We start from the raw sequence: 26,095 nt of genomic DNA, 5'->3' as shown, positions 1-26,095 counted from the left end.
GGGTTTGTAGCCCAGCTTTGCCACTTCCTAACTGTGCAACCCCGGACAAGCCACTTAACTGTTCTAAGCTTCAGTTCTGCAGCTGCTGAATAGGGCTAACACGGCATCTACCTCATAGGGCTGTCATGAGGATGGAATGAATTAACACACTGAGCACCGAGGCTGGCACAGTAATCATTCGATACATATTCACTGATATTGTCACTGAATAAGACCATGCAGTCCTCAAGGGAGGAAAAACTTAATAGCTAGTCACTGATTCATCATTGGGTACCTACTATGTGCCCCTCACACTGTGGGACTTCAGTGTGAACAACTGCTAACACAGTTTCTGGCTGATAATACACGTGACTGGGATAAAATTATACAGACGAGCAAAGGGAGGGTACCGAGATTCTTAAGCCCTTAAGCAACGTGTAGTTGACGTTGAGCTATTTGTTCAAATCAACGTGCGTTTTGCAAATAACATCTTTATTTCAAACGCTCTGAGTGGCACGGCCCTCTACCCTTGGGATGGCCCCAGCTGGGAGCTGGTATGAGGTAACCTGGCCTGAGTTCCTAAGGGCTCAGAGCTCTCGCAGTGTGCAGCCCACAGTAGTAGGTGCTAGAAGCTTTTCCTTCCTTAACAGTTAAGTGTTTCTGAAGCAGGGCCCACGCAGGGGCTGCCTCCATTCTGAGGAGGTGGATGGTTACACTGCCTTTGTCTTGTTTTCTGTCCTCCAGAACACGGAGACCAGTCTGACCAGCAATTCCATTTCCCATCAATGGGGACATCTGTAAGGAAGAAGGTCATCAAACGTTAATCAACCCTTGTTACACCCTAGTGCCCTCTGGGGTTGGGGGTGGGGTGTATAAGCCAAAAGGCTTGGTGAGTGTGCTCAGATCTCCTCTCTCCAGTCAGCTGTCCTTTTTGCAAACCGTGGTACTCGCCATATTCCCTTCTACCACAGAGCTTTTGTAGATGCTGTTTCCCTGGCCCAGTATACTCTTCCCTCCTCTGTTTATCTGGTTAATCCTATTCGCCCACCGGATCTCAGTTGAAGGATTATCTCTGCGGGGAAACCTTCTCTGACCTCTAACTCCCCACCAATCCATCATATTTTAAGCTCTTGGAGCATTTTATAGCAGTGACAATTACAGCTTTAAATGTATTTCTGGGACAATTCAAATGACGTCGGTCTTTCTCTCTAAAGAGTAATCTCCACGATGACAGGATCTATATATGATTTGCTCGCCACTGAACCCTAACACCTAAGCTGGCACCCAGGGGGTCTTTAGTAAACATTCTTTGGATGAATGCACGAGTGCTTCCCAGCTGGGTCACCTCCCAGGTATAGGATGCTGCTAGTTTACTTGTTGTCAAAGTACGAAGCAGGAACTCTGTTATACACCGTAAGCACTGCGTGTTATATGAAATAATAACAAATAATGCACTCTCCCCTCCCTGACATTTGCCTTTCCCATGAGGATTCTGTGGTTGTTGATGAGACTGACAAGTAACCGATTCCATCCACCCTGATACATCAGGTGTCTGGTCGAGCCTCTGATGGGCAGTATAGTTCTGCATACGTCACCTAGTATCTCTGGGCCTGCCCCACTGGTGAAACGAGAAGGCTACAGCAGGAGATGTCCAGTGTCTCCTCCAACCAGGAGAAATCCTGTGGTTGTGCGATTACACACTCACTGGGCACAGGACCGTGTGGGCTTGTGCTGGTGGTGGGAGGTGAGCATTTCACTGGGGAGGAGAATGGATAGTGCAAGATCCACTGAGCCCGAACCTGGGCTCCTACACTTACTGTGTGACCTCTGGTCAAGTTAGTGACTCACCGAACCTTAGTGTCTTCATCAATAAAATGAGGATATTGATGGTACCTACTTTGCCATGTTGTTGTGAGGATAAAAAGATTTAGTGTTATGTAAAATGCACTTGATTTTGCTCTAAAACAAATTAACCAACACTTATTTTGCTCTTACATGTGTTAGGCATTATTCCAAGCGCTTTGAGGTTTCATGAGAAACTCAAGACAGCTCTAGGAGGTAGTTAATACCACCAGCTCCATTTTACAGATGAGGAGACTGAGGCACAAAGAGGTCAAGTAAATTGCTCAAGGTCACAGTTACTGATGAAACTCAAGCACAAGCTAAATCCAAGCACTCATCTAGGTGCCTGATACGTACGTAGCACAGTGCCTCATTGTTTTTCTGTTTGTTTTTTATTTGTATTCTTTTGGGCGGGGGAAGGAGGGAGGGGAGGGACAGAGAGAGAGAGAGAGAGAGAGAGAGAGAGAGAGAGGGAGATGCAGAAACTGAAGCAGGCTCCAGGCTCTGAGCTGTCAGCACAGAGCCCAACGCAGGGCTCAAACCCACAAACTGTGAGATCATGACCTGAGCTGAAGTCGGATGCTTAACCGACTGAGCCACCCCAGGTGCCCCATGCCATTTCCTTTTTTAATGATATCATCCAAAAGCCACAGAGAGGAAAGGAAAGGGAAGGAGGAGTCAGGGTGGGGGCATATTCAGAACTCTTAATAATAAACTGGCCAAAGAATTTGAGGGCTGGAAAGGATCCCAATGATAGTCTAGTCTTTCCTTTGTTAATTCAGGCCAGAGCACTGAGCACCAACTAGGCTGGGCCATGGGGACTCAGAAACAAATGGCACATGATCTCTGCTCACACACACTGGGGAGAAAGACACACACAACCCAAAACATAATGTGCTAAGAGCTATATTAGGTATATGTTCAAAGTGCTACAGGAACACAAAGGAAGAGTTAACTAAATTTACTCAGGGGTGGAGGCTTAGAACTTTTACAGAAGAAGGGGCATCCCTGCTGGATTTTGAGGACTGAATAAAAGTTCAGTTAAAAAAAAAAAAAGGAAAGAAAAAAGGTAAGCATTCCAGAAGGATTCAAAGAAATGACTTGCAAATGCCGTGCATTAACAGTCCTATAACATGAAGCATTCTCAGGTGTGAAAATAATGAAAGATAAAGTCAGGAGCCAGGATGGATCTCAAATTTCATAGCACCCGGCCCCCAACCCAGCATCCCCTGTGCTCTTGCCCTTTTCAATTATTCTCTAGAACTGCCTAGATTTCCCTTTTCCAACCGACTCAAGATTCCTTACTTTTCTCAGAGGTGACCTCGCAGGCTGGGCCCTGGAATCCAACAGGACAGATGCACTCACAGCGGGATTCTGAAAAGACAATGCAGACAGAGTGTGAAACAGAATTCCTGGAGTTCAGCCCTCCACATCACTTTGCCATTAGGTTAAAATAGGGGAAACATTTAGTTGAAGGGTTTAAGATAAGAAGGTTCCATGCTAAGAATACCTACTCCTTCCCTGAGGGTCTTTTGCTCCTGAAGGGTAGTTACTGCCTGTCAAGGGGAACCATACGGAGTTGCTGAGGGGAATTACTCGTGAGCTCATGTTTGACCCAGCGGTGTGAGTTTCCAGTGTTGGAAGCTACATTGGTGGTCGCGGAAGCCAACGGTCACTGGTGCTCAATTTCACCCCGAGCCATCTAATTGTCCAGCCTCTGCTCTAACACTCCAGTGATTGGGAACTCACTGTCCTCAGATGTCTCGTCCCACCTTTGGCCAATTCTGGCCCTTTGGAAGTTATTCCTTAAGTTGCTCTGTAACATGTCACCTTGGAGTGACATCTGGATCACACAGAGTCCCTTCACAGGATTATCCTTTAGAAGTCAGGCCCATGAACAACCCTGTCTCTGGCTTCGTATTCTCTCTCACACTAGTGCACATCCTTAGGTGGGTTCCAGTTTCTAGGTCCAAATTTCACATGAAGGCAAGGGGAATTCAGCAACCCTGGATCACGACGTTGAGCTGATGGGAAGATCCCATTTCTTGCTGACTTCCTCCCCACTTCGATGTCTCTGTCCTGACAGCAGAACTTTCCAGCCTTAGGCTTTCACTTATGTCTCCGTTGCTCCTATCCACCCTGTCCAAGAAGCTAGACACATACTCCCCAACCTCAGTTGGGAACAGGTCTTCTCCTGTCTCTGCCCGGTTGAGCTGGCTCTGTCCACAGAGGTTCTGCCCTAACTCCAGCTGGCTCCCTCCCTGGGTGCAGATCTGCTGGACCCAACTGCACCTGACACCCTCTTTTGGCTTCATGCTGGACTGGACTCTTCCTTGGCCATCATGACAGGAACACAAGATCCCAGACCTCAGCCAACCCCAAATTTGCCCTGCTGATTGCAGTGGCCCCAGATATGGCCCTTGAAGTTAGGAATCAAGTTCAAGGGGCCCATCCTTGCTGCTGCTCCCCCATCCCCCCATCTTCTCACCATGCGTTGGTCAGGATGTGCACAGCCTAGGCCTGCTACTTCAGTTGCGTGATGTTGCCAGCTGCCATGTCCATTGTGGCTGGAACCAAGGCATTCCGGCGGCCAGGGTAGATGACCTAGTTGTCTACACTCTGACTTCTTGGGAAACAGGCTAACACTTGTCCTACTGGTCAGTACACTTCAGTGGGAAAGTCCAGCTTTCCCACTGGTTTGTAAACTGGTGGAATCATGGATCCTGTCTGCCAGCGGATTAAGCTGTGGATCAGCTTCGCAGCCCTGATGCCATAGTGCAATCATCTGGTAGGCTTTTTCAAAGGCTGATCCCCAGTGATTCACTTTAACTAGTTCGGGCTGAGACCCAGGGCTTTGTGTTTATGCAAAGCACCCTGGGTGATTCTCACATGCAGCTCGGGCTGAGATCTGCCTTAGAGGAACATCCTGCTATTTGCCCATGAGCTGCACCTGAGTAGGGGCGGGGATGGGAGGGCGGGGGGGGGGGGGGGGGGCTCTGTCCAATCCCACCTCATTGTGCTCCAAGGAGGCGGAGACTTCAGCAGTTGTGAGCCACACCCTGGCTGCAGATTAGATCTACCTGTAGAGGGTTTACCCTTCCTGATGAGGAGCTTTCTCCAGATTCTTACACAAGGATCCAGGTGGGGGCCCGAGCATCAGTAGCTCTCGGTCTCTTGAATGCCTGTTCAACATGGAGAAGCTCAGTTTACGAGGCTCCAAATGGCCAGGGGGCTCTTTTTGTCCCCCTGAGAAAGCAAAGAGGACTTCATGACAGACCCTGGGGCCTCAGGAAGAGGACCAGGGATTGATCTAGAACTCTTCTTGAGATAGTCTGGAGGGCATATGGATTTGATGATGTGTTCTGGCCACAGCACCAGCCCCTCCAGATAATGTCTTTCACAGGGACACCAGCTGCCTGGAAAGGGTACCTTTCAGGACAGGAACTCCATTCCCTTGGCAAGGAGCACAGTGGCAAGAGCTGACTTCCTTCTGAAACTCCTCCAGGGCCCGCTTCATGTTTTGCCTTACTGTGCTGGAGTAGGCGAAGTCTGTGGCCGTCACCAGTTCATACAGAGGCTCTGCCTGGGGAGAGGAAAGGGATGTATTTCAACAGAAAATATTCACCAAATAGAAGGATAACGCAGGGTCCACAGGAATGAGCAAGGGGTCGGTGCACGGAAACGGGTGGATTCATCTGAAACCGGATGGATGCCCCATCCTCTGTTTGAACCATCCTATCCAATATCCACAGATAAACTCAACTGAGATCAGGTCAGCTCTTACTGAATACCTCCTAAGTGCCAGGCATGAAGCATGAGTAATGAGTAAGATAAAATCCACACTCTCAAGAAACTCGGAATCCAGAGATAGAGACACGGTAACAGATTCTTACAGCACAGCAGGTCCGGAAACAGTGGAAACGTGGAATGCGGGCAGAGGAGAAGCTGGTTAACCTGCCTGTGGTTGGGGAGAGGAGGTGACTTTCAAGCAGCTCTTTGAAACTGTTCTAGAAGTTTCGTCCCAACATGGCTCCCCCGTCCCAACTTGGCAAGAAGCATTCACGTCATGCAAGAACCACCATCACGAAGCCTTTCCCCAGCTCCCAAGTTCACAGAATGTCTTCCCACTATGAAGTGCTCAGAATACTGTCCAGTGCTCATCTGATACAAAGTCTCTTTACCCAATACAAATTCCATCTCTTTGCTCCTTTGTGGTCATTCATTATTATTATTATTATTTTATGTGTTGAAATCTCTTTTCCTTCTTGAATTAAGAAGGTAAGTTGCTGGAGATCAGGACTATATACTGCTCAGCTCTGGGGTCTAGAGTCTAGGGTCTAGCCCCAAGCTTAGTGAGAACAGCTAATAAAAGTGGATGGTCAATGAAAGGGGGTGGGAGGCTTCATCAGGGCAAAGGCAGCTGGCTGGGAGGAGAGGGGCGGAAAACAGAAACCTAGCCACAGAGAGCGAGCCGCTGGTCACCAGCGAACCTGGCAGCGTGCGACCAGAGGAAGCCACAGATGGCTGTGGGCTAGGAAAAGCCTGGGAAGAAGTGCAAAGAGGTAGTTAAAAATGTTTGGAGCCTCTGGGTCCTACTTTCAGCTCCAGGGTCAGGTTCCTCTCCAGATTTTGTCTCTGTTCCTGCCCTAATCCAGCTCTGGAGAGTTTAGGGTCTAAATGCAGGCAATCATACCTAATAGAAGCCTCCAGTGGGAAGAAAATTGCTTCCATTTCTTAATGCGTCCGATGCTGACCTTCGCTCCAGTGGGCAAAGCAAGGCCCCTCGGTGGTCCCATTGTCTCACCGTTTTGTGGTCAATGAATTGATCCAGAGGCGGTTTGCAGAAGCGTCCAGCCTGCTGGCCGCACGTGGGGGAGGGAAGGGGGGGTTGGCTGTGTACCAGTATGAGCTCCTCCAACAATCCGTATTCCCTGTCAGAGCACCTTGTAAGGCTGCCTTTAACCCCCCAGGCCTTCTCCTACCAGCACGGAGATGCGCTCCAGGACAGAGAGCAAGTCAGTGGCAGAACCCGAATAAACCTCCTCCATGTGTTGTGTGCCAGAAGCTTTGCTGACGGTTCACAAACGTGAGCCCACTCCGTCCTCACAAGGTAGCAATTATCAGCCCCGTTTTCAGATGAGGTTAAGTGACCTGAACAAAGTCAAAGAGCTCATTAAATAGTATTTCCAGGACTCTAACCCAAAGCTTTTGTTTTTCTTACGAGCTCGTGATAATTATTGATAAAAATGGCTTCATTATTCCCATTTTCCAATTCCTATACCAGCGTTCCCCAAATTTTGCAGACTGGGGTTTGCCTTGGAACTGAGCAGCAACTCGTAGGACTCTATAGCTCCCTTTTTTTTTTTTTTTTTTAAATTTTTTTTTTCAACGTTTATTTATTTTTGGGACAGAGAGAGACAGAGCATGAACGGGGGAGGGGCAGAGAGAGAGGGAGACACAGAATCGGAAACAGGCTCCAGGCTCCGAGTCATCAGCCCAGAGCCTGACGCGGGGCTCGAACTCACGGACCGTGAGATCGTGACCTGGCTGAAGTCGGACGCTTAACCGACTGCGCCACCCAGGCGCCCCTAGCTCCCTTTTAATTCTAAGTTAATATGGCATGATTGTCCCTTCTTTCGTTCCCTGGCCGTTCTTCTTTGGTTCGTTTCTCTCTTTTCTCCTCTTCTTCCTTTCTCCCCCATCTCTCTTCCTTATTTCTTCCCCCAAAACACAGTCCTAACTACTCATATTGACCACTGGGTCCTACACACACTTGCCCTTGTGAACATTTTATTTATCATATTGCTGCAGAGAGATGGTCCTCGCTATTTATTAAACTCCATGCCCTTCCTTGTGACGGACCCTGGTGATCACCATTCTTAATGATAACGAAAAATTACTAGAATGGTAGCAGTAATCCGGTGCTGAACTAAATACATACATTATCTAATTTAATCTTTACAACAATCCTATTGAGGCAGACAGTCTTCTGTATCCCCATTTTACAGATAGATGAAAAAGCTGTGGCACAGAAAAGTTAAAAAGATGGACCAGAGTCACACAGTCAGTAAGTGGCAGAAAAGGATTCGAACGGTTAGCATTGCGGTTTGTGTCCTTTCAGTGAATATTTTTGGATAGTTAAATGGACAGGTATTTACACCAAAGCAGTGGCATGAGAAAAGTGCAGTTTATTTTCCACTCACCTCACTTAATAGCATATGATAGGCATTTCCCCATGCTGCTCAATATTCTTTGATACAAATATTTTCCTAGGTATAGATGGTTATATAAAGTGTTGTTTCAATTTATATTCTCATCTCATTTTATGAAAGTGCCCATCTCATTTCTCTCAACGATATCGAGTATTATAATTTTTTTTTTTTGAGAGAGAGAGAGAAAGAGAGAGAGAGAGAGGGAGAGAACCTCAAACAGACTCCACTCCCAGCACAGAGCCCTACACATGGCTTGATCGCATGACCTGGGAATCATGACCTGAGTTGGATGCTCAACCGACTGAGCCACCCAGGCGCCCTGTTGAATATTATAGATTTTTAATCATTGTCAATTTGATAGGTAAAAAAAATATCATGTTGTTACTTTTTCATTTCTTATTCCTAGGAAAGTTAAACATTTTGCATATTTATTCGTCATCTTAGTGCTAAGAGTTGTCTATTTCCTTTGAAATGTGTCTTTCTTAGAAATTGTATCATTCTTTATACATTTAGGATTTTGTTTGTGGCAAAATTATCTTGTGGGTGTGTTACCTGTCATTTAATTACATTCATGGTTTCCTTACTTGACATCCAGAATTTATTTTGGGGGGTGAGCTCCAATGGCTTGAGTCTGACATTATCTTACCAGGCAATGTTACCACAACATCTGTATTTTAACCCTTCTCTTGGTCAGAGTAATTTGCCGTTAGAGAATCTTTGAGTACAGTGATTTAGAAAGGTACGGTGGTCACACCTTCAGAAAGGTGTGATTATCACTGCTTACCAAGTGATCAGCTGCTTTTCTTTCTGGATCCATAGCAGGGCTGCAATTCCCTGACATTCTAAAGGGCAGATTTGCAACATGACTTGTTTTGAGCAGTGGAAAGAGAGCAGAGGGGGCGTCCTTTCCAGGGTGAAGCCTTCAGGACAGAGTGAAGGGACATATCCCCTTCCCTTACCAATGCAGCGGTGATCTTCAGAGCATATGACCACATCAAGCCTCTGTGGCCTGGATCCCTGAGTGGCAATGTGAAAAGCCCCCTCCCCAATATACTTTGGGCATGTTGTGTGATTGAGAAATAAACTTGTGTTGTACTCAGTCCCTAAGATTTGGGAAATTTTTTCACTGCAGCATAACCAATGCCTTCCTGACCTCTGTGGGAACACCATTCACAACCATATCTTTTCCTTCTACTCTGGGCAATGCCTGAGCTCTATACAGTAGCTTCTCCATCAGCTTGGACCTCAGATGACAACCTAGCCACCCTGGCTACTTATGGAAATGCTCACGAGTGGTTGAGTTTGTGACTAGGTTTGCCAGTCCAACACAGAATCTCCCCAGTTACAGCTGAATTTCAGATAAACAACAAATAATTTGGTCATACCAGTATGTCCCATGCAATATTTGGGGTATGCTTATATTAGGAAATTATCCATTATTTGTCTGAAATCCAAATTTAACTAGACATGCTATATTTTCCATTTGCCAAATCTGGCAATTTTTATGTGACTCCTTTAATAATGCAAAGTGTCTTTGGGATTTTTTTTTATCCATTAACGACCCTAGCTTCTCCTTCAAGACATTGTCACTACACTGCCTTCAGGCACTTCATGTTGCAAAGAATTCTAAGACCAGAACCACCTTTATTTTTTTTAGAATAGGTTTGTTTCTAGAAGTTAAAAAAAAATCACATCATAGGATGTGTTTCTGTATTGTTTTGCTCTCAGTACTTTTGCCCACTTTTCAATGAGTTCTGCATTTTGTGTCATCAGCTCAGGGACATTTCCCTTATTATGTCCGTGATGAATGCCGTCTTCAAATTTAATCTTGTCTCTTTCTCAGGAAGAAGTCCTTGAGTTTCAGATTTCTCCTTCTGTACTCTCTTCCATCATATTTCTTTTACGTCATTGTTTTAATCTCTTTGTCTTTCGCTGCTACATTATGAGAACGTTTTTATGGCGCCTTCCCACATCACTGACTCAATTTTCTGCAGTGTCAATTCTGTTCTTTACAGTTTCCACTGTAGGCTTTCATCTGCTATTGTGCCTTTGGTTCCGTGTAGTCAGCCACTTCCTTTTGCATCTGATGAGTGTCTAATATCTCAGCATCTCTTTTTTCTTTCCTGAATTCCTCATTTGCTTAAAGCTTACGATAAAAAGGCAAATGCATTCCAAAATTTACTTCTATTTTTCCACTTTTAGATGTAGGCTTGTCTTCTGAATCTTGAAGGTAATTTCAATCTTTTGCGTTTGGAGTTCTCTTTCTGTGTCCACGGCTATTTGTTAACTCTGGGCAAAGAGCTGTTTCTCTGTGTCGAAAGTCTATCAGTGAACAGTGCGAGGGGGCTCTTCGGTGTTCTTCTTCCCCGCCCACCTGGCTCCTACGCCAATCGTGTTTCAGGTCTTGATCCTCAAGAATGCTTTATGCATGCGACCCCTAGCCAACACTCTGTCTAGGAATTGCCTGTCTAGTGGCTTCTGCCATCCTGGAAAACAATCGCCGCGCTAACTACCTGGCGGGCTGACTCTGCAGAGAAGAATTATTATGAGATAATGTGGAGGCATCTGCAGTTTTCTCTTGCTGGAAAGAGTGCATGGAAGAGTGGGATGTCCAGAACATACATTTCCAACTCACGGCAGGGACTTACAAAAGGTAGGGCTTAAAAGTCTTCAGTAACCTCACCTCCCCAACTCCTGAAAACATCTCTGCTTCCTTCACCTTTTCCCCCTTTCAGCCCACACACCTGACAGTGTGATACTTTCTACTACATCACACACATGCTGGGCCTCTGTGCCTTTGGTAAAGTGCTGCATGCCTAAGACCGTGTTCAGGCCTGAGATGCTTAGCATGCTGGCCTGCCCTACCTGTCTTCCTCTCTTCCTTCCTCTCTCTGTCTTTTTCACACACACACACACACACACACACACACACACACACACACACCAGATCACATCACATGCCTGACACTTGACATTCCCAGTGCCCGCTCTGGCACATCCAACCCATTCAGGTAGGTGACCAGGGAAAACTCCATTAATTCTCGGTTTTGGGGAAAAAAAAATTCAGGTAAGTTGTAAGTGACAAGTAAAGACCAGGGATCTATTTTCCCCTGAGCTCTGTTCACTCCCATGCCCATCCGTGATACCAAGCAATGTCACCACACCATCAGCCAACCCCAGAGTTCTCTGGAGCTGCCTACAACCTACAGCTGACTTTATTCTCCTTGATGCTTGTCAGCAGCTGTACCCTAAGTGTCACTACTGAAAACAGCAGAGGACAGGATTTGAATGGCAGCCTTCTGTTCTGCAGAAACTATGCATTTGACATACAAATTAAGACACTGGGCAACTGCCAGGATTGGGAGCTGCAGAGCATCACGTGAAGAGCTTCGGTCCCTCGTCACCCCTCCTTGGCGGCAAGACTAAGTCCCGGGGGTGGGGTGGAGTGGGTGCCAAACAACCAGTGAGTGTACAGACAACAGCAAGGAGAGGATGGCCTGAGATGGAGCACGGACCCCGTGCAGAAGTCCCCACAGGCAAGGACCTACTACTGCTGATGTGTATGACAGTCCTGTTCTAGCAAACGTCCTCTTAGTTTAAGGTTGCAAAACTGCTCTTGTGTGGGTGACAGTTGGTTGGGATCATTAGTTTTTATTCACCAAACCCACAGGAAAGTCTGGAGGGGAGGGAAGAGGTCAAAGTCTCGGGCCCAGACCTAACAGAGACTCTTGAGCAGCCACAGATGGATGCTCCCTCTGTGACCTCGATTTTCATCAGCCACAAAACGGAGGTAAGCACACGCAATTTGAGGATTAGATGCAATAACATGCCCAAAGACCCTGGCAGAGTGTCAAGAATATAGTAGGTGCTCAAAACGTCACTGATCACCATGAAGTATTACCCTGTCTTGTACGACCGTCATGGCTGCCCGGGTCCTACCTGTTAGCACAGAGTGTATGTTTCACACTTGCATCTTTCTGCCTCTCCTCCAGCGGCTTAGTTCCTCTCACTCTGCAGGAACTTAGCAACTATTTGTTGGTTGAATGAATGTTAAAATAGGCAAATAGTGCCTGGAGAGAATCTCTGACCAAATGGAAACAGTATCAATTTAAGAAGGCTGGAACTAGAAGCTGATGGTTGATTTCCTTTAGCAACTTGGGGGCCTGAGTGGGAGGGAGTCAGGGGTCTCTAGCTGGTGCCCAACAGTTATTTTGTAATCGGTCCACTCCAGATACATTATCTACTATAATGTGTGTGCCTTGAGATTAGGGTGTGGGTCTTCTTGAGCTCTGTATCCCCCAGCCTGGCTCCTAGTAGCCCCTCATAAGCTGTTTACTAAATAGAGGAAAGGGTGGAGAGAGCAGCTCCCCAGATATACCTTAATTTTGATGATGTCTGGGTTGTACTGCACGGCATCTCCCCACTCCTGCATCAGGTCCGCGGTTGGCAGCTCCTTATACGCCAGGGCGGTGATGTGCTCACTTGCCCCTCCTCGCACAAGGACCACCAAGTCATCCACCATGGTGTCTCTCTTGTTTCTGTCTGGAATCGACACAGAGACCTGGCATGTCAGGGGATCCACTTCGGCACCCTGGAATTTGCTGCAACCCAACCTAGTTACCATGATATTCACTAAGCTCATCCTGGAGGTGCCAGTAGACAAGATGCAATCCCACCAGCAAAGAAGTCACGACGCAAAGGGCAAAAGGCAACTCACCCAATCAAATAGGACACAAGTTGGGGGCAGGATAAGGAGGGGACATCTATAAATGCCAGTCACTGAGTCTATGGAAGATAGATACCTGATGGATATTCATATATATGGAGAGATTGATAGGTCATAGATACGTAAATAGGTTGATAGGGAGATAGGTTATGGATCATTAATGTGTCAGCCAGTAATCTAAGTGTTGTATTAACTCACTTAATCTTCACAATGAAATAGGAACTACATAATCCTCATTTTGCAGATAAGAAATCTCAGGCACTAGGGGTGAAAAGGTTTATCCAGGTAGCCTTGCTGAAGCTCTAAGCTACATCTCTTCTTTGTATGGGATAACAGAGGTGGGAAAATTTGTAAAAGCTGGGCTTTGTGTGTGATAGATATCCACTAAAGAGCGTCTACTATAACATGATTATTATTTTGATCTATGTAGAGTTTCCCAGAAAGCCCTCCATCATATCAATGAGTCCTTCCCATTCTAATTTGTCCATTTACCCCATGCCAAAAGAACTGTGTCAAGTGACCACTTAGCTTTGACCCCGCAACCCTGTGCACCATAGAAAGGAGTCTTGTATACTGCTGGTAGGGGGACAGCGGTACAACCGTTTTAGAAAACAGCTTTGCATTCACTAGTCCAGAAAAAGTACACAGTCTACAACCCACCAATTCTACTCCTGGGTGCATTCCTTGCAAAATACTTGCATGCGTGTGCCAGACAAGCACAGAAGAATGCTCTAGCAGCAGCGACTGCACTTGCGTGAAACGGGAAATAACTCAAATTCCACAGTGGAATGGACAAAATATTATATTCATACATTAAAATACTAGGCAGCAATGGCAACTAGCTGTAGTTATACACACATGACAGTGAACGAAAACACCACCACCACCCAGAACTGAAAAGAGTATATTCCATCCATATAAAGTTCAAAAACAAGCAACACTGAGCCGTGTTGGTTAGTGATCCGCATGGTGGTAAAACTATTAAGAAAGGAAGGATGTGTTTAACACAGAAGCGAGGATGGTGTTATCTCCAAAAGGGAGGGAGGAGTTGGCAAGTGATGAGGGTCCTGCCCAATATCCCATCTAGTGACCTGTGCAAGGGATCACTTTACAAATCTCCTTTATTTCCTTTTTATTTTTTTAAGTTTATTTATTTTTGTGAGAGAGAAAGAGAGAGCGAAAGTGAGAGAATGTACACATGGGAGAGGAGCAGAGAGAGAGGGAGAGAGAGAGTCCCATGCAGGTTCTGTGCTGTCAATGCAGAGCCCAATGTGGGGCTCGATCCCACAAACCATGAGATCGTGACCTGAGTCCAAATCAAGAGTCGGACGTTAACCAACTGAGCCACCAAGGTGCTCCCTATGAGTCTTCTTTAAAGAGTACCTAGGGGCACCGGGGTGGTTCAGTCGGTTAAGCGTCCGACCTCAGCTCAGGTCATGATATCACAGTTGGTGAGTTCGAGCCCCGCGTCAGGCTCTGTGCTGACAGCTCGAAGCCTGGAGCCTGCTTCAGATTCTGTGTCTGCCCCTCTCTGTGCCTCTCCCCTGCTCATGCTCTGTCTCTCTCAATAATAAACTTAAAAAACAAAATTAAAGAGCACCTGTGTTCTGTGCATGTCTCCCTTATGGGACTTATCTTCCAACCCAGCCCCACCAAAATGAGCAAATAAACAGTATCAATCACACATCAGTCAAAAGTGCAAGGGATGGTTCTAGACCAGCAGTTCATTATGGTCATTGTTTTATTTTGTTTTCCTTCAGGTGTTGGAACTCTTTCTCCACGTACGATCCCCGGTGCAAGCTTAGTAAAGTGGAGCCGGTGGGGACTGCTCTTTGAGGTGCAGCAGACGCCGGGGCCCGGGGCCCTGCTGATTGGTCTCTCTTTCCTACTCTACTTGCTGGGTTGATTCCCAGCTCCCTGGAATGACCTCCAGGTTCCCTGCTCCCGGACACTTGGCTTTGATACCTGCCCCCTCCAGTCTGGTCTCCCCTGCCCTGCGGACTCTGCTACATGATTTATGGCTTTGCCTGCTTCTCCAGTCTCTACCCCGCCCATTGTCTCAGAAGGACCAGCCTCCTCACCTGCCTCCCCCGCCTTCTCCACCGGCCTCCAGCCAGGCCAGCTCCTGGCCCCCAGAGTAAATTTCCATCGTCATTTTTTTCCTGCCTTAAAAACAACCTTGCCGCTTTACTCCCTGAGTGACAATTCCAACGTGCCCTCCTTTAGGAAGCCGGTCCTGATTCTCCAAACTGGGTTTGGTGCCATTGCTCCTTTAATTGTTTGCCTACTTCATGTGAGTGCCACGAGGGTGGGAACACAATTTCATTCACTTTTGTATGCCCAGCACATAGTGGGAGCTAGGTAAGTTTTTATTGAGTGAATTATGATTTTAATTGAAATTCCTTAGAATATCCAGTCTTTAGCTTGAAGAAAGATTCGGTTTGGGGGGATGCTAAGAAGGGAAAGATAATGAGCACAGATTTCACATGCCCCTGCCACTTACCTTTTATTTCCCTCAGAATACCCTGGCATGTGCCCACGGACACACCCAGACTGACGTAGACCTCCTCGATGGCAGCACCGATTTTGAAATCATTCTTGGCACAGGCTTGGACGTCCTTAAGGGAGTAATCTGAAGGAAGCAAGAAAAGAGGCCCATGACCTAAAGGTAATTCACCCTGTCACCTTTTCCTGTCATCGATTCCAGAAGCCTTGCCCTTCCTGGATGTCATGTCGCGTGACTCAGGTTCAAATCAACGGGTGGCCAGCCTGATGACCAACAACGCAGGCAGCCATGACATCAGGGGGGAGGCCTCATGAGAGGGCGACAGAACCTTCCCCTTTCAGGGTCCTCAAAGGCTCTGAGGGTCTTTGCTGCCCTCTCAAGAGTGGAAGTGCTCAGAGTTGTTTTCTGAGCCTCTAGGGGTCGATCCAGTAAGTACAGTTTGCTGTAGTGTGTCCTCCTTCCCCTGACCCACTCTTCTTTAATCTTTGCTGGAGTAGAGAGGGCAAGTTCATTAATTAATTGAGGTGATATATTTAAAGTGTCTGGTCTAGGACCTAGCAAAGAGAAGGGGCCGATTTCTCTTATTTCTTCTTCATTTTTGCCTCATTCCCCACTTGTTTCTCCCTAATTCTCCCCAAGGCAAGCTCTCCTCCTAGGCTTGCTCAAACTTGGATGTGACTTGGTCAGCACCTTCCGCGGTACATTGAGGCCAGGCAAGGAGAGGAGAGCAGTCCTGACTATGGAGTTCTCCAGTGGTGTTAAGTGTATATCCGTTTTCCCTCCAAGCATGTTCCTGGAAATATGAATTTCGTGATAACATCTCTTGTAATTTTTGCAATAGTAAGTATTATAAGAAAAGGTGCTTCCGTGGTCAAGTAAGTGTGACCAGCGTTGTATCAGAGGAGGTGGACAGGTCATTTTATGGCAGTAGCCTCGTGGGGTGCTAAAAGTGGGATCCATTATATGTTTCCCCAGTTTGTTTGATAACAGAATCCTTTTGCAGGAAGCAGTTTGAGGAAATAAGAAAAGTGCTCTGGAAACCAGTGGTATGGAGGAAGGTATCCTTGGCCTTAGTGAGAATGAAGCCACACCGGCATAAATTTATACACATTACAGACCACGTATCCTCTTGCAAGTGCAGTGGCCTTATAACCAAGCCCTGGGTCCTCCACTGTGAACGGTGTGGCCCAGGGCAGGTCACCTAACGTGGCAAGTGCCAGAACCCTGGACTGGGAAGCAGGAATCACACCTTAGGCCTGCAGATGGTTACAAGTGGTAAGTCCTGTAATTACATCCACAGGGAGAAGAGATTGCCAAGGGGCATCGGGAGTTGGATGTTGGTTAGGTGGCTGTGGTAACAATCTGCGATCCTGCTACTTAAAATGGGGTTTACGGATCAGCAGCAATGACGTCATGTCAAAGCTTGTGCAGAATCTTGGGTTTCGCCTCAAAGTTACTGAGGGGACTTGCTAATCAACGAGAAGGAAAAAAATATAATCAAGGTTGACTCCTAGGTTCTTGGCTTGAGCCACTGGTTGGATGGTGAAACCATTCTGAGATGTGGATGACTGTGGAGGACACAAATTTGGGAAAGGAAAGCAAAAGCTGACTTTCGGGACATGGTAAGGTTGTGATGTTTGTTGGGCATCCAAACGGTGGTGTCAAGGGGACATTCTGATGAGAGCTCTTGGGTGCTGGGAAGAGATCCAGGGGGAAACATACACTGGGAGTTCTCCACATATCGAAGACATTTAAAGCCATGAGACTGGATGCTGTTGTCTAGAGGAAATAGTTGTAGAAAAGAGGACTGCCCAGACAGAGGGCTGGGCGGAGGAGGACCCACTAACAGGTCACAAAAAGGAGAGATCTGCAAATGACACTACAGCCAGGGAGGGAGAAGGGAACTAGGAGCAAAGCCCGTAACTCTCCTCCCACCACCTCACAGAGCTCTTGTGTGCCCCGGCAGGAGAGCCAGAGTCCCCTGGGCAGCGTACCTGCTCTCTCCATGGCCTCTTTGTTCATAATGAGTGTGTATTCGTAAATGCCCCCCAGCACGGCCTCTGTGATGTAGTGGGTCCCGAAATCACGGAAGAGATCTCTGTACTCCCCGTAACTGTACTCCAGGGGCAGCAGCTTGACTCTCTGAAGGAGTTCGTAATGGAGCATGAGGCTTCTGGGCTTCAGCTTGTAATGTGCTACTTCAAGGTCAGAGCGCGCGTGCAGAAATGTGCTTTTCTAAATGAAATACCAACATGGGAAAAGCAGACCTTTAAAGTTAGGAATCTGGAACAAGAGGATGAACTTTACAAATACCATCCGATGTTCCTGGCCTGGGGTCGTCACTCTTATGATTCCTTTAGGATACTTGGGGGAAGACGGTCTCTTTGACAAGCTTTCATTTCTCATAAATATTCCGATGTCCTTTCAGCTTGGGAGAGTTTGCTCTTAACTCACCTCCTTATGGCGGCAAAGAAGGAACGAGAAGGGTAGGTGGCCAGGAGCAGAGATGGCAGGGAGCAGCAGGAGCACTCTGGGACCACTCTGGTGGGATACAGGGTCTGCCTGCCTGCAAAGGCAGCCTCTTTGTTTGGGCTTTTTAAATTCCAAAGAAAGGCCGCTCAAGAAAGAGTGAAAGTGATGCCTTAGGAAGGCTAGGCATTACAGTGCATGGCAAGAGTCAGCCAGCTACAAGTCTGCACGCCACATCAGGTGCCTGGTGTTATAAATAGAGCTTTTTTTTAGGAGGCAGCCACGCCCTGTCATTTGTGCGCTGTCCATAGCTGCTGTCACCCTACCACAGCAAAGCTGAGTAGCTGTGACAGAGACCCTATGGTCCTACAAGGCCTAAAGTACTTACTATCTTGCCATTTACAGAAAAAGTTTGGTGACCCCTGGTGTGGGGGATAGGCTGAGAGATGGCGATGGGAGGTGATGTGCAAACATCCTGATGTGCAAGAATAATCTGAGGTGAGAGTTTCCTATCCTTACTCTCACCTCATTCTAGTTCTGCCCCAAAGACTCATGACTCTCCCTTCCAAGCTAAGCAGTGCTCTGTTCACGACTTTTCTAAATACTGTAAGTTTCTTTTCCTGCTCGGGTTTGGATAAAACCTTCCCGCTCATCTCCCTCTGTTCTCTAGCCTGCCGTCAATGTTCCAATCAGAGCTGGCGTCTTAAAACCCTGATGGTATTACAGACATGCCTTGTTTTATGGCACTTCACGGATACCGTGATTTTTAGAAATTGAACGTTTGTGGCAACCCTACGTTGAGCAAGTCGACTGGCACCATTTTCCAATAGCATTGGCTCACTTTGTGTGCCTGTGCCCCATTCTGGTAATTCTGGCAATACTTCAACTTTTGCATTGCTATTATATTTGTTATGGTGATCAGTGATTATACCCTGCCGAAATCTCACATGATGGTCAGCATTTTTAGTAACAAAGTATTTTTAATTAAGGTATGTACATTGTTATTTTAGACATAATGCTACTGCACGCTTAATAGACTATAGTGTAAACATAACTTTTGTATGCACAGGGAAACCAAAAAATTCATAGGACTCACTTTATTGTGAATTCACTTTATCGTAGTGTTCTTGAGCTAAACCTGCGATATCTCTGAGGGATGCCTCTATCATAATGCCCCTCTGGGCTTAAAACAAAAGCCTGCATTGGCTCTCTATTGTCTCCTGAATAAAATCTATTCCCTTACGGTGAATATAAGAACTCACGCCCTGTCCCCTGGTAGTGAAGCGTTCCTCCCCATACCTTACCACTTTCTGCCCCCCACACCACACTCCAGCCCTAATCCAACTTCTCACTGTTTGCCAAATCTATTCTTTTCATAATACAATTTTGCACATGCTGTTCCTTTTGCCTTAAATGCTCTTCTCTCCCTTTTCGGCTCGACACGCGTCTACTAATATTTTAATACTCCTTAGCTGTTGCTGCCTATGTGACACCATCCCTGAATTTCCCAGACACACACACACCATTTTCCAGGACTGCATTGCACTTTGCTTATATTTCCTTTATAGCACAAACCAGGCTGCATTACAACTGATATAAAAAAATTAAGAATTAGTTGACTGCATACACGTTTGCCTCTCCTCCTAGACTGTGAGCTCGAAGGCAAGAATCAGGTTGTATTTGTCTCTGTACCCTAAGCCTACTATAGTGTCCAGAACACTGTAAGCATGCTATCACTGGATATTTGAGTCAGGGAGGCAGGGAGGGAGGGGCTAAGCAGGAGAAAGGGAAGGAGTAAACAGATGGCATTTTCTCTTTTCTTCATTTTCTCCCCAACAAAGTATGATCCTTTTCATTAATACCACCCTTCATCACTGTATTTCAGTCTTAACCACCTACTAGGTGCCATTCTAAGTCTAAAGATGGAAGAAACAGCCTCTGCCTCCAAGTTGCTCAGAGCCTAGAAGGAAAAACCAAGACAGTAACAGACCCATTAGCATTTACTACTCATTTTCTCCTGGTTGGTATTTCAGCAGCAGAGCCCTTTCTGAGCCCCTCACCACTTTCTCCTCCTATGAATCATTAGAGACGACCTGGTCTCCAGGTTCCACTCAGATTAATTTTCTAACACATTTCACCCAGGTTGAAAACGCTTAGTGGCTGGAGAATAAAATGCACCTTCCTTGCTCGGGAACTCAAGGTTCCTCAAGGCTGCCTGTCACCTGCTTCTCCAACATCATATCCCAATACTTCCCAGTCCAATTACTCCTCTTCTACCAACTCACGGGCTTTGACCTTCATCTTACGGGCCAGGGGGAACAGGCGGCATGATTAGATTAGTATCATGGAAACATCTTTCTGGCAGCACATAAATCTCAGGGGCAAGTTGGGAGACAGGAGACCCCTAAGGCGGGGGCCACGCAGGAGGTGCAAGGGTCCGGGCTACTTAAGATGTAATCAGAGTTAGATTAAGAAATATTGGAATGTGACACTGAAGGATCTGGTGGCCAAAAAATGTGGAGATGAGAAGAGAGCGAAACAGGATTCTGAAATGCTTAGGTTGGAAAACCAGAAGGAAACAAATGCTATTTAGCACAGAAAATGTAGGAGGAAGAGCCTGCTTGGAGTGTCAGCGAGGCATCCAGGTAATGATGCCCATAAGAGTGTGCTGTGCAGGACAAAGTGTAACAGAAAGGTCAGAAGCAATAATGAAGGTGTGTGGCTTGCCCTGGTGGCGGGGGGGGGTGGGGGGAGGGGGGGGGGGGGGGGGAGGGAGAATGAACAGAGGTCAACTGGGGTAGCTGAAGGGTAAGAAGAGAAGATGGCCACGAATTAAATAAAGAACAGGTGGGGAGATTAGACCCCAGAAAGGAAAGTGATGAGGAGCAGAAAGCAAGTGGGAGGAACAGGTGCATGATGGTGTGGCCGACTCCAGCAGAGGCCCCAAGCCATCCGACAAGAAGGGTCTTGGGTGACATCCTGGAGGGGGAACTTCAGCTGAATGTTTAGGACAGAAGTTAGATCGCTAGAGGCTGAAACGTCTCCAGAGTGGATATGGTCTGGAAAAGCTACCTGCTCAAGTTTAAGGAAAACCACAAGATAAAGTTCATTGGAAAATGAGAGAATGTAAACATAAAAGAAGAAAATAATGATATGCCACACTGCCCGGTCTTTCTAAAAAGTCAGTTCAAGGAAGACCACCCTGTTTTCTGGTGAACAGATTTTCAGGACCACGGAAATACAGGCTGGTTGCTAGGCCTAGCAGTAGTGGGGAATACAGACACAGCTGGTCATGAAAATCGAAATGGATGCATGGGAACTGAAGGCCAGCAAAGGGTACTTACGGTGTGAGAGAATCGTTTGATTCTGCGAATAAAATGTTTGCCTTTAGCACTCGCTCTGCTAATGCCAACTTCAAATATTCCAGGTATTTTAAAACCAAAGCCGGAACTAGACATGCTTTTTCCTCTCTCCGTGATGCTACGTTCAAAATCTGAGTACGACTCATATTCTGTCAGCACAAATTCATATTTGCCTTGGGTCTAAGGGAAGAAAAAAGAAAAGGTTTCTTACTTGCTTTGACTCACCTCAGTTCCGTACAAGTCAACAGGTACCCACTGAACTCTTAACATGTGCTGGGCTCTCAACTAGAGCCTCTGGATACAGGAACCTCAGAGCCAACTGTGTGCCCAGCCCCAGGGCTCCTAATCCAGTAGGAGAGTCAGACTGTGGGTAATACTCAGAGGTGAGTGCGTGATTTGGGTTTCAACTGGCAGAAATGCAGGAGGGCGTTCTGGACTGGGGACTCGGCTTAGGCAAAGGCACACGGGTGGAAAAGAACAGGATGTACTTTACGAAGTAAAGGGATTCTAGGGTAGCTGACCACGAAGACGCAACAGTGAGGGGAAGGGACAGGGGTCGTGAGGGAATGTGCTGTCATCAAAACACTGAGGTTTCTGTATTACTTGGTCCGAAATTTGGACTCAATCCAAGATGAGCCAACATGGATGTAGCTGAGCCTCCAGAAGATCATTTTGGGACAGCACGGTGGTTGGACTGGAAGGGCTGAATCTGGAGTCAGAGAGACAGGCTGGTGAGAAGGTTGTAAGGGGAGAGCAGCTGACAGCTGATGAGGTGTGGTCAAAGGCGGCACAGTGGGGACAAAGTGACAGGGGCAGGGAAGTGCCTCCCGGAGAACTTAGAACTGTTTGCTCAAAAATCAGTTCTTGTTCTGTGCCCAAGGTACTGCCTCGATGTCCTTGGAGGGATCAGTCCCAATGGTCTCTGCCCCCACATGTTGGCTTCTGGTTGCCTGCAGTTCCCATAACACTAAGCTGCTGAGGAAGGGAGCTGAGGTGAGTCCGACTGTGGCCTGGGGTAAGGTTGCTTGAGGTGGAACGCGCCCCTGCCATTTTCTAGTTGAGCAACCTTCGACAACAGGCTGAACCTCTGTATGCTCAATGTCTTTTTTTTAATTTAAAAAAAAAAATTTTTTTAACGTTTATTTATTTTTGAGACAGAGAGAGACAGAGCATGAACGGGGGAGGGGCAGAGAGAGAGGGAGACACAGAATCGGAAGCAGGCTCCAGGCTCCGAGCCATCAGCCCAGAGCCCGATGCGGGGCTCGAACTCACGGACTGTGAGATGGTGACCTGAGTCGAAGTCGGACGCTTAACTGACCGAGCCACCCAGGTGCCCCTCTTTTTTTTTTTTTAAGTTTATTTTTATTTATTTTGAGAGAGAGAGAGAGAGAGAGAGAGAGAGAGCAGGGGAGGGGGAGGGAAAGAGGGAGACAAACAGAATCCCAAGTAGGCTCTGTGCCGTCAGCCCAGCACCCGATGCAGGGCTTCAACCCACGAACTGTGAAATTATGACCTGAGCTGAGATCAAGGGTCGACGCTTAATGGACTGAGCCTCCCAGGCCCCCCTGCCTCAGTTTCTTCATGTGTCAAATAGAGACGATGTTTGTCCCTCCCATTGGACTTGTTCTGAGGATTGAGTCTGTATGGATACAACATCACACAGGGCCTGACACAGCACTCCAAAAGCACTGGCTATGCAGAGAGACTTACCATGTATGTCCTGCCAGGTCAGGGGCTATTTTAACTGGGATGGTAACTTAGCTGCTCTGAGATCCTCCCTTGAAGGTAGAGGCCCCAGGGGTGCCAGTGGGCACCGCGGGGGAGGTTGTGTTTGTCCATGGCTCATTTATTTTTATTTTTTCTTTTTTAGCCAATACGTACATGTGGAGAGAAGAAGGGGAGGAGGAGGAGGAGGAGGAGGAGAAGGTCGTAACCTAACCCTTGGAACTGCATAATTAATGACAGAGAACAAACTATGGGTTGACAGAGGGAGGTGGGTGGGGGGGATGGGCTAGATGGGTGATGGGTATTGAGTGCATTTGTTGGGATGAGCACTGGGTGTCACATGTAAGTGATGAATCAATGAATTCTACAATATTGCAGTGTATATTAACTAACTAAAATTTAGATTAAAAATAATAAAAAATGTGGGGTGTCTGGGTGGCTCAGCTGGGTAAGCATCTGACTCCGGCTCAGGTCATGATCTCATGGTCCATGGGTTCGAGCCCTACATTGGGCTCTGCGCTGACAGCTCAGAGCTTGGAGCCTGCTTTGGATTCTGTGTCTCCTTCTCTCTCTGCCCCTCCCCTGCCTGCTCATGCTCTGTCTCTCTCTCTCTCTCTCTTAAAAATAAATAAACATTAAAAAAATTAAAAAAAAAAAACCAAAAAACTGAAGCTCGAAGAGAAAACAGCAATACATCCAAGCTGATGCAGCGGCTCACAGGGTTGGGCCTCAACTCTGTGCTAGCTGGCTCCTTAGTGTGCGTTCCCCCCGTTGCCCTGCAGTGGCTTCCTGCCTGCCACATACCTGTGGGGTGTAGCTTTCCACATTGTATGGCTTCCTAAATCTCGTGTTCAGTATGTAATGGGGGGAGCATCCACCGGCGTAATACCTGTGATCGAGGACGGGGCCCTCGAAGCTGTTTGTGAACAGATTGATCCTGCAGGGAAGGCATGGACAGGGGGAAGAGGTTAGGGTGATCAGTTTACGTTAGCTCAGCTGGCAGACCCTAATGAGTGGAACTGAAACTCCTGGGTACAGTGTCCAAGAACCTGAGTATCTGGTCCAAACCAGCTTTTCAGCTTCCTGTGTGGCCCTTCTGGACCACAATCATATACCTAGTCCCAGCCACTGGGAGATGCTTGTTCCTCTTCCAATCCACTCTGCTCCTTCTCTGTTGGGTCAGTGCTGTTCCCTGTACCCAGAATGCCATTCCAGCCACTCACTGTTGTATCTCTTTTTTCCTTATCTTCTTTGTGGGAAGCCTTCACTATCATTTGCCATGCTAAGCTAGAGGCCCTCCTAAGACCCCTTGCTTGCCCCTCAAGTAGCTACTGTTCTCTATTTTCACAGTTACCTTATGAGAATGGTTTAGCAAAATAGATAAGAAAACAGACTCTGGAGTCAGATGCCTGGGGTCAAATCCCTGCTCTGCCATTTACTAGTAATGTGATCTCAGGCAAGCCAGCTTGCCTCTCTGTACCTTGGTCTCTGCATCTGTAAGATGAGGACAAGGAAAATTTATTCTTTTTTTTTTTTTTTTTTATAAAGTGAAGTGAACCCCTTAACATGGTGTGGTTCTTTTTTTTATTTATTTTATTTTATTTTTTTTATTTTTGAGACATAGAGAGACAGAGCATGAATAGGGGAGGGGCAGAGAGAGAGGGAGACACAGAATCCAAAACAGGCTCCAGGCTCTGAGCTGTCAGCACAGAGCCCGACGCGGGGCTCGAACTCACGGAGTGTGAGATCATGACCTGAGCCGAAGTCGGACGCTTAACCGACTGAGCCACCCAGGCAACCCCAAGGAAAATTTATTCTTAATTTCTGTATGATCTCCATCACGAGACACCAAATAATTGTCATTTGCTGAGACAGACTATGTCTAGACTATGTCTAGAAACAGAGCAGGGTGTGACTCCACATACGGATCACCTTCTATAGCATCCCCCCGCCCCCCAATCCCTGGGCAGTAGATATCACTGTGTGTAGTTAGAAGGGATGAAAATCAGTGTGTAGCCTTATTTCTCCCTGCCTCCTAAGGCAGGCTTCCGTTCCTGACCAGCTCTGACGACTACTGAAAGCTCTTTTCTTGTTGAAAGGAGCTCTGTGTTCTCTTAGCCTCTGTGCACTGGCCTCAGTTCTGTTCCTAACAGAATTTTCATAGGCTCTCTTTGCTGTGACAGAGGTCCACGCATCATAAGAACGCCTAAGGGTTTATTTTCTTTAACCAACGCAATGTGGTGCTCACTTTGCGGAGGTGACTCTTCTTATCGATTTACACGTATTGGCTCATGTAATCCTTAAGAAGATTAATCCTTGAGATAGCTATCATGGTGATGATGTCCACTTTACGGAGCAGGGAAGTAAGGCACAGAGGGTAACTGACCTGCCCGAGGTCTCACTGCCAGCCTGCGTCCTTCCCCCACACAAGCTGCCGCCTACTGGCTTGTCCTCAATAATCATATTAGCTTATTTGATCCTCACAGAACTTGAGAGAAAGTTATTATTCACTGCTTGCTACAGATGACAAAACTGAAGCCCCACATAGATACGTGCCTCACCGGAGGTCCCACGACCAGCGAGCTGTCATTCTGTCCCCTCCTACAGGGTCCAGTCTGGCCCTACTGCTGGCTTGCAATGCCTACTCGGTCACCCTCTTAGCCCTGTGACCCCTAGGAACTCTCTTAACTTTTGCAGACCTCAGTTTCCTTATTGAGGAGGCGGGGACTATAATAACCAGCTTATAAAGTGGTGCTGAGAGCAAGTCTTCCTCGCGTGAGAAGTCTCTTTCCTTAATGACAACCTTTGGGGAGTGAGATTTGATTTTTTTTTGTGTGTGTTTTTTTTTTAATTTTTTTTTAACGTTTATTTATTTTTGAGACAGAGAGAGACAGAGCATGAACAGGGGAGGGTCAGAGAGAGGGAGACACAGAATCTGAAGCAGGCTCCAGGCTCTGAGCTGTCAGCACAGAGCCCGACGCGGGGCTCGAACTCACGGACCGCGAGATCATGACCCGGGCTGAAGTCGGACGCATAACCGACCGAGCCACCCAGGCGCCCTCAGAAACCCACTTTTTCACTAACTACTTAGGAGCCTACCCTCTGGGTCAGGCCCTATGCTGGGGCCTAGAGCTAGAGAAGCAGCTAAACCTCCCCCGCAAGTTGTCAGTAGGATTCAGAGGTAATGCACGGAGCACAGTCACACGGCAGGTGCTGAGTAAACATGCACCCCCAGCCCTGGTGTGAGGCCCGTGTGGTCTCCGAGCACAGCTCC

General features: G+C 47.1%; 1 protein-coding gene across 1 annotated transcript in view; it reads right to left on the bottom strand.

The window, feature by feature from the left end:
- Positions 1–588: 588 nt before the first annotated feature.
- Positions 589–26,095, bottom strand: part of C8B (complement C8 beta chain) — a 37,634-nt gene continuing 12,127 nt past the window's right edge. Inside the window, exons 5-12 of the mRNA XM_049617085.1 lie at positions 23,626–23,758; positions 21,079–21,276; positions 17,260–17,500; positions 15,263–15,391; positions 12,412–12,575; positions 5,251–5,404; positions 3,127–3,195; positions 589–774 (exon numbers count right to left, since the gene is read on the bottom strand). Of these exons, the coding sequence (XP_049473042.1) occupies positions 623–774; positions 3,127–3,195; positions 5,251–5,404; positions 12,412–12,575; positions 15,263–15,391; positions 17,260–17,500; positions 21,079–21,276; positions 23,626–23,758 (1,240 nt within the window). The 3' untranslated portion in view covers positions 589–622. The remainder of the gene's footprint in view (positions 775–3,126; positions 3,196–5,250; positions 5,405–12,411; positions 12,576–15,262; positions 15,392–17,259; positions 17,501–21,078; positions 21,277–23,625; positions 23,759–26,095) is intronic.

The sequence above is a fragment of the Panthera uncia genome, assembly GCF_023721935.1.
Source record: "Panthera uncia isolate 11264 chromosome C1 unlocalized genomic scaffold, Puncia_PCG_1.0 HiC_scaffold_4, whole genome shotgun sequence".
NCBI classification, from domain to species: domain Eukaryota; kingdom Metazoa; phylum Chordata; class Mammalia; order Carnivora; family Felidae; genus Panthera; species Panthera uncia.
The sequence above is the reverse complement of the archived record's forward strand: the minus strand, read 5'-3'. Positions and strand labels throughout refer to the sequence as shown.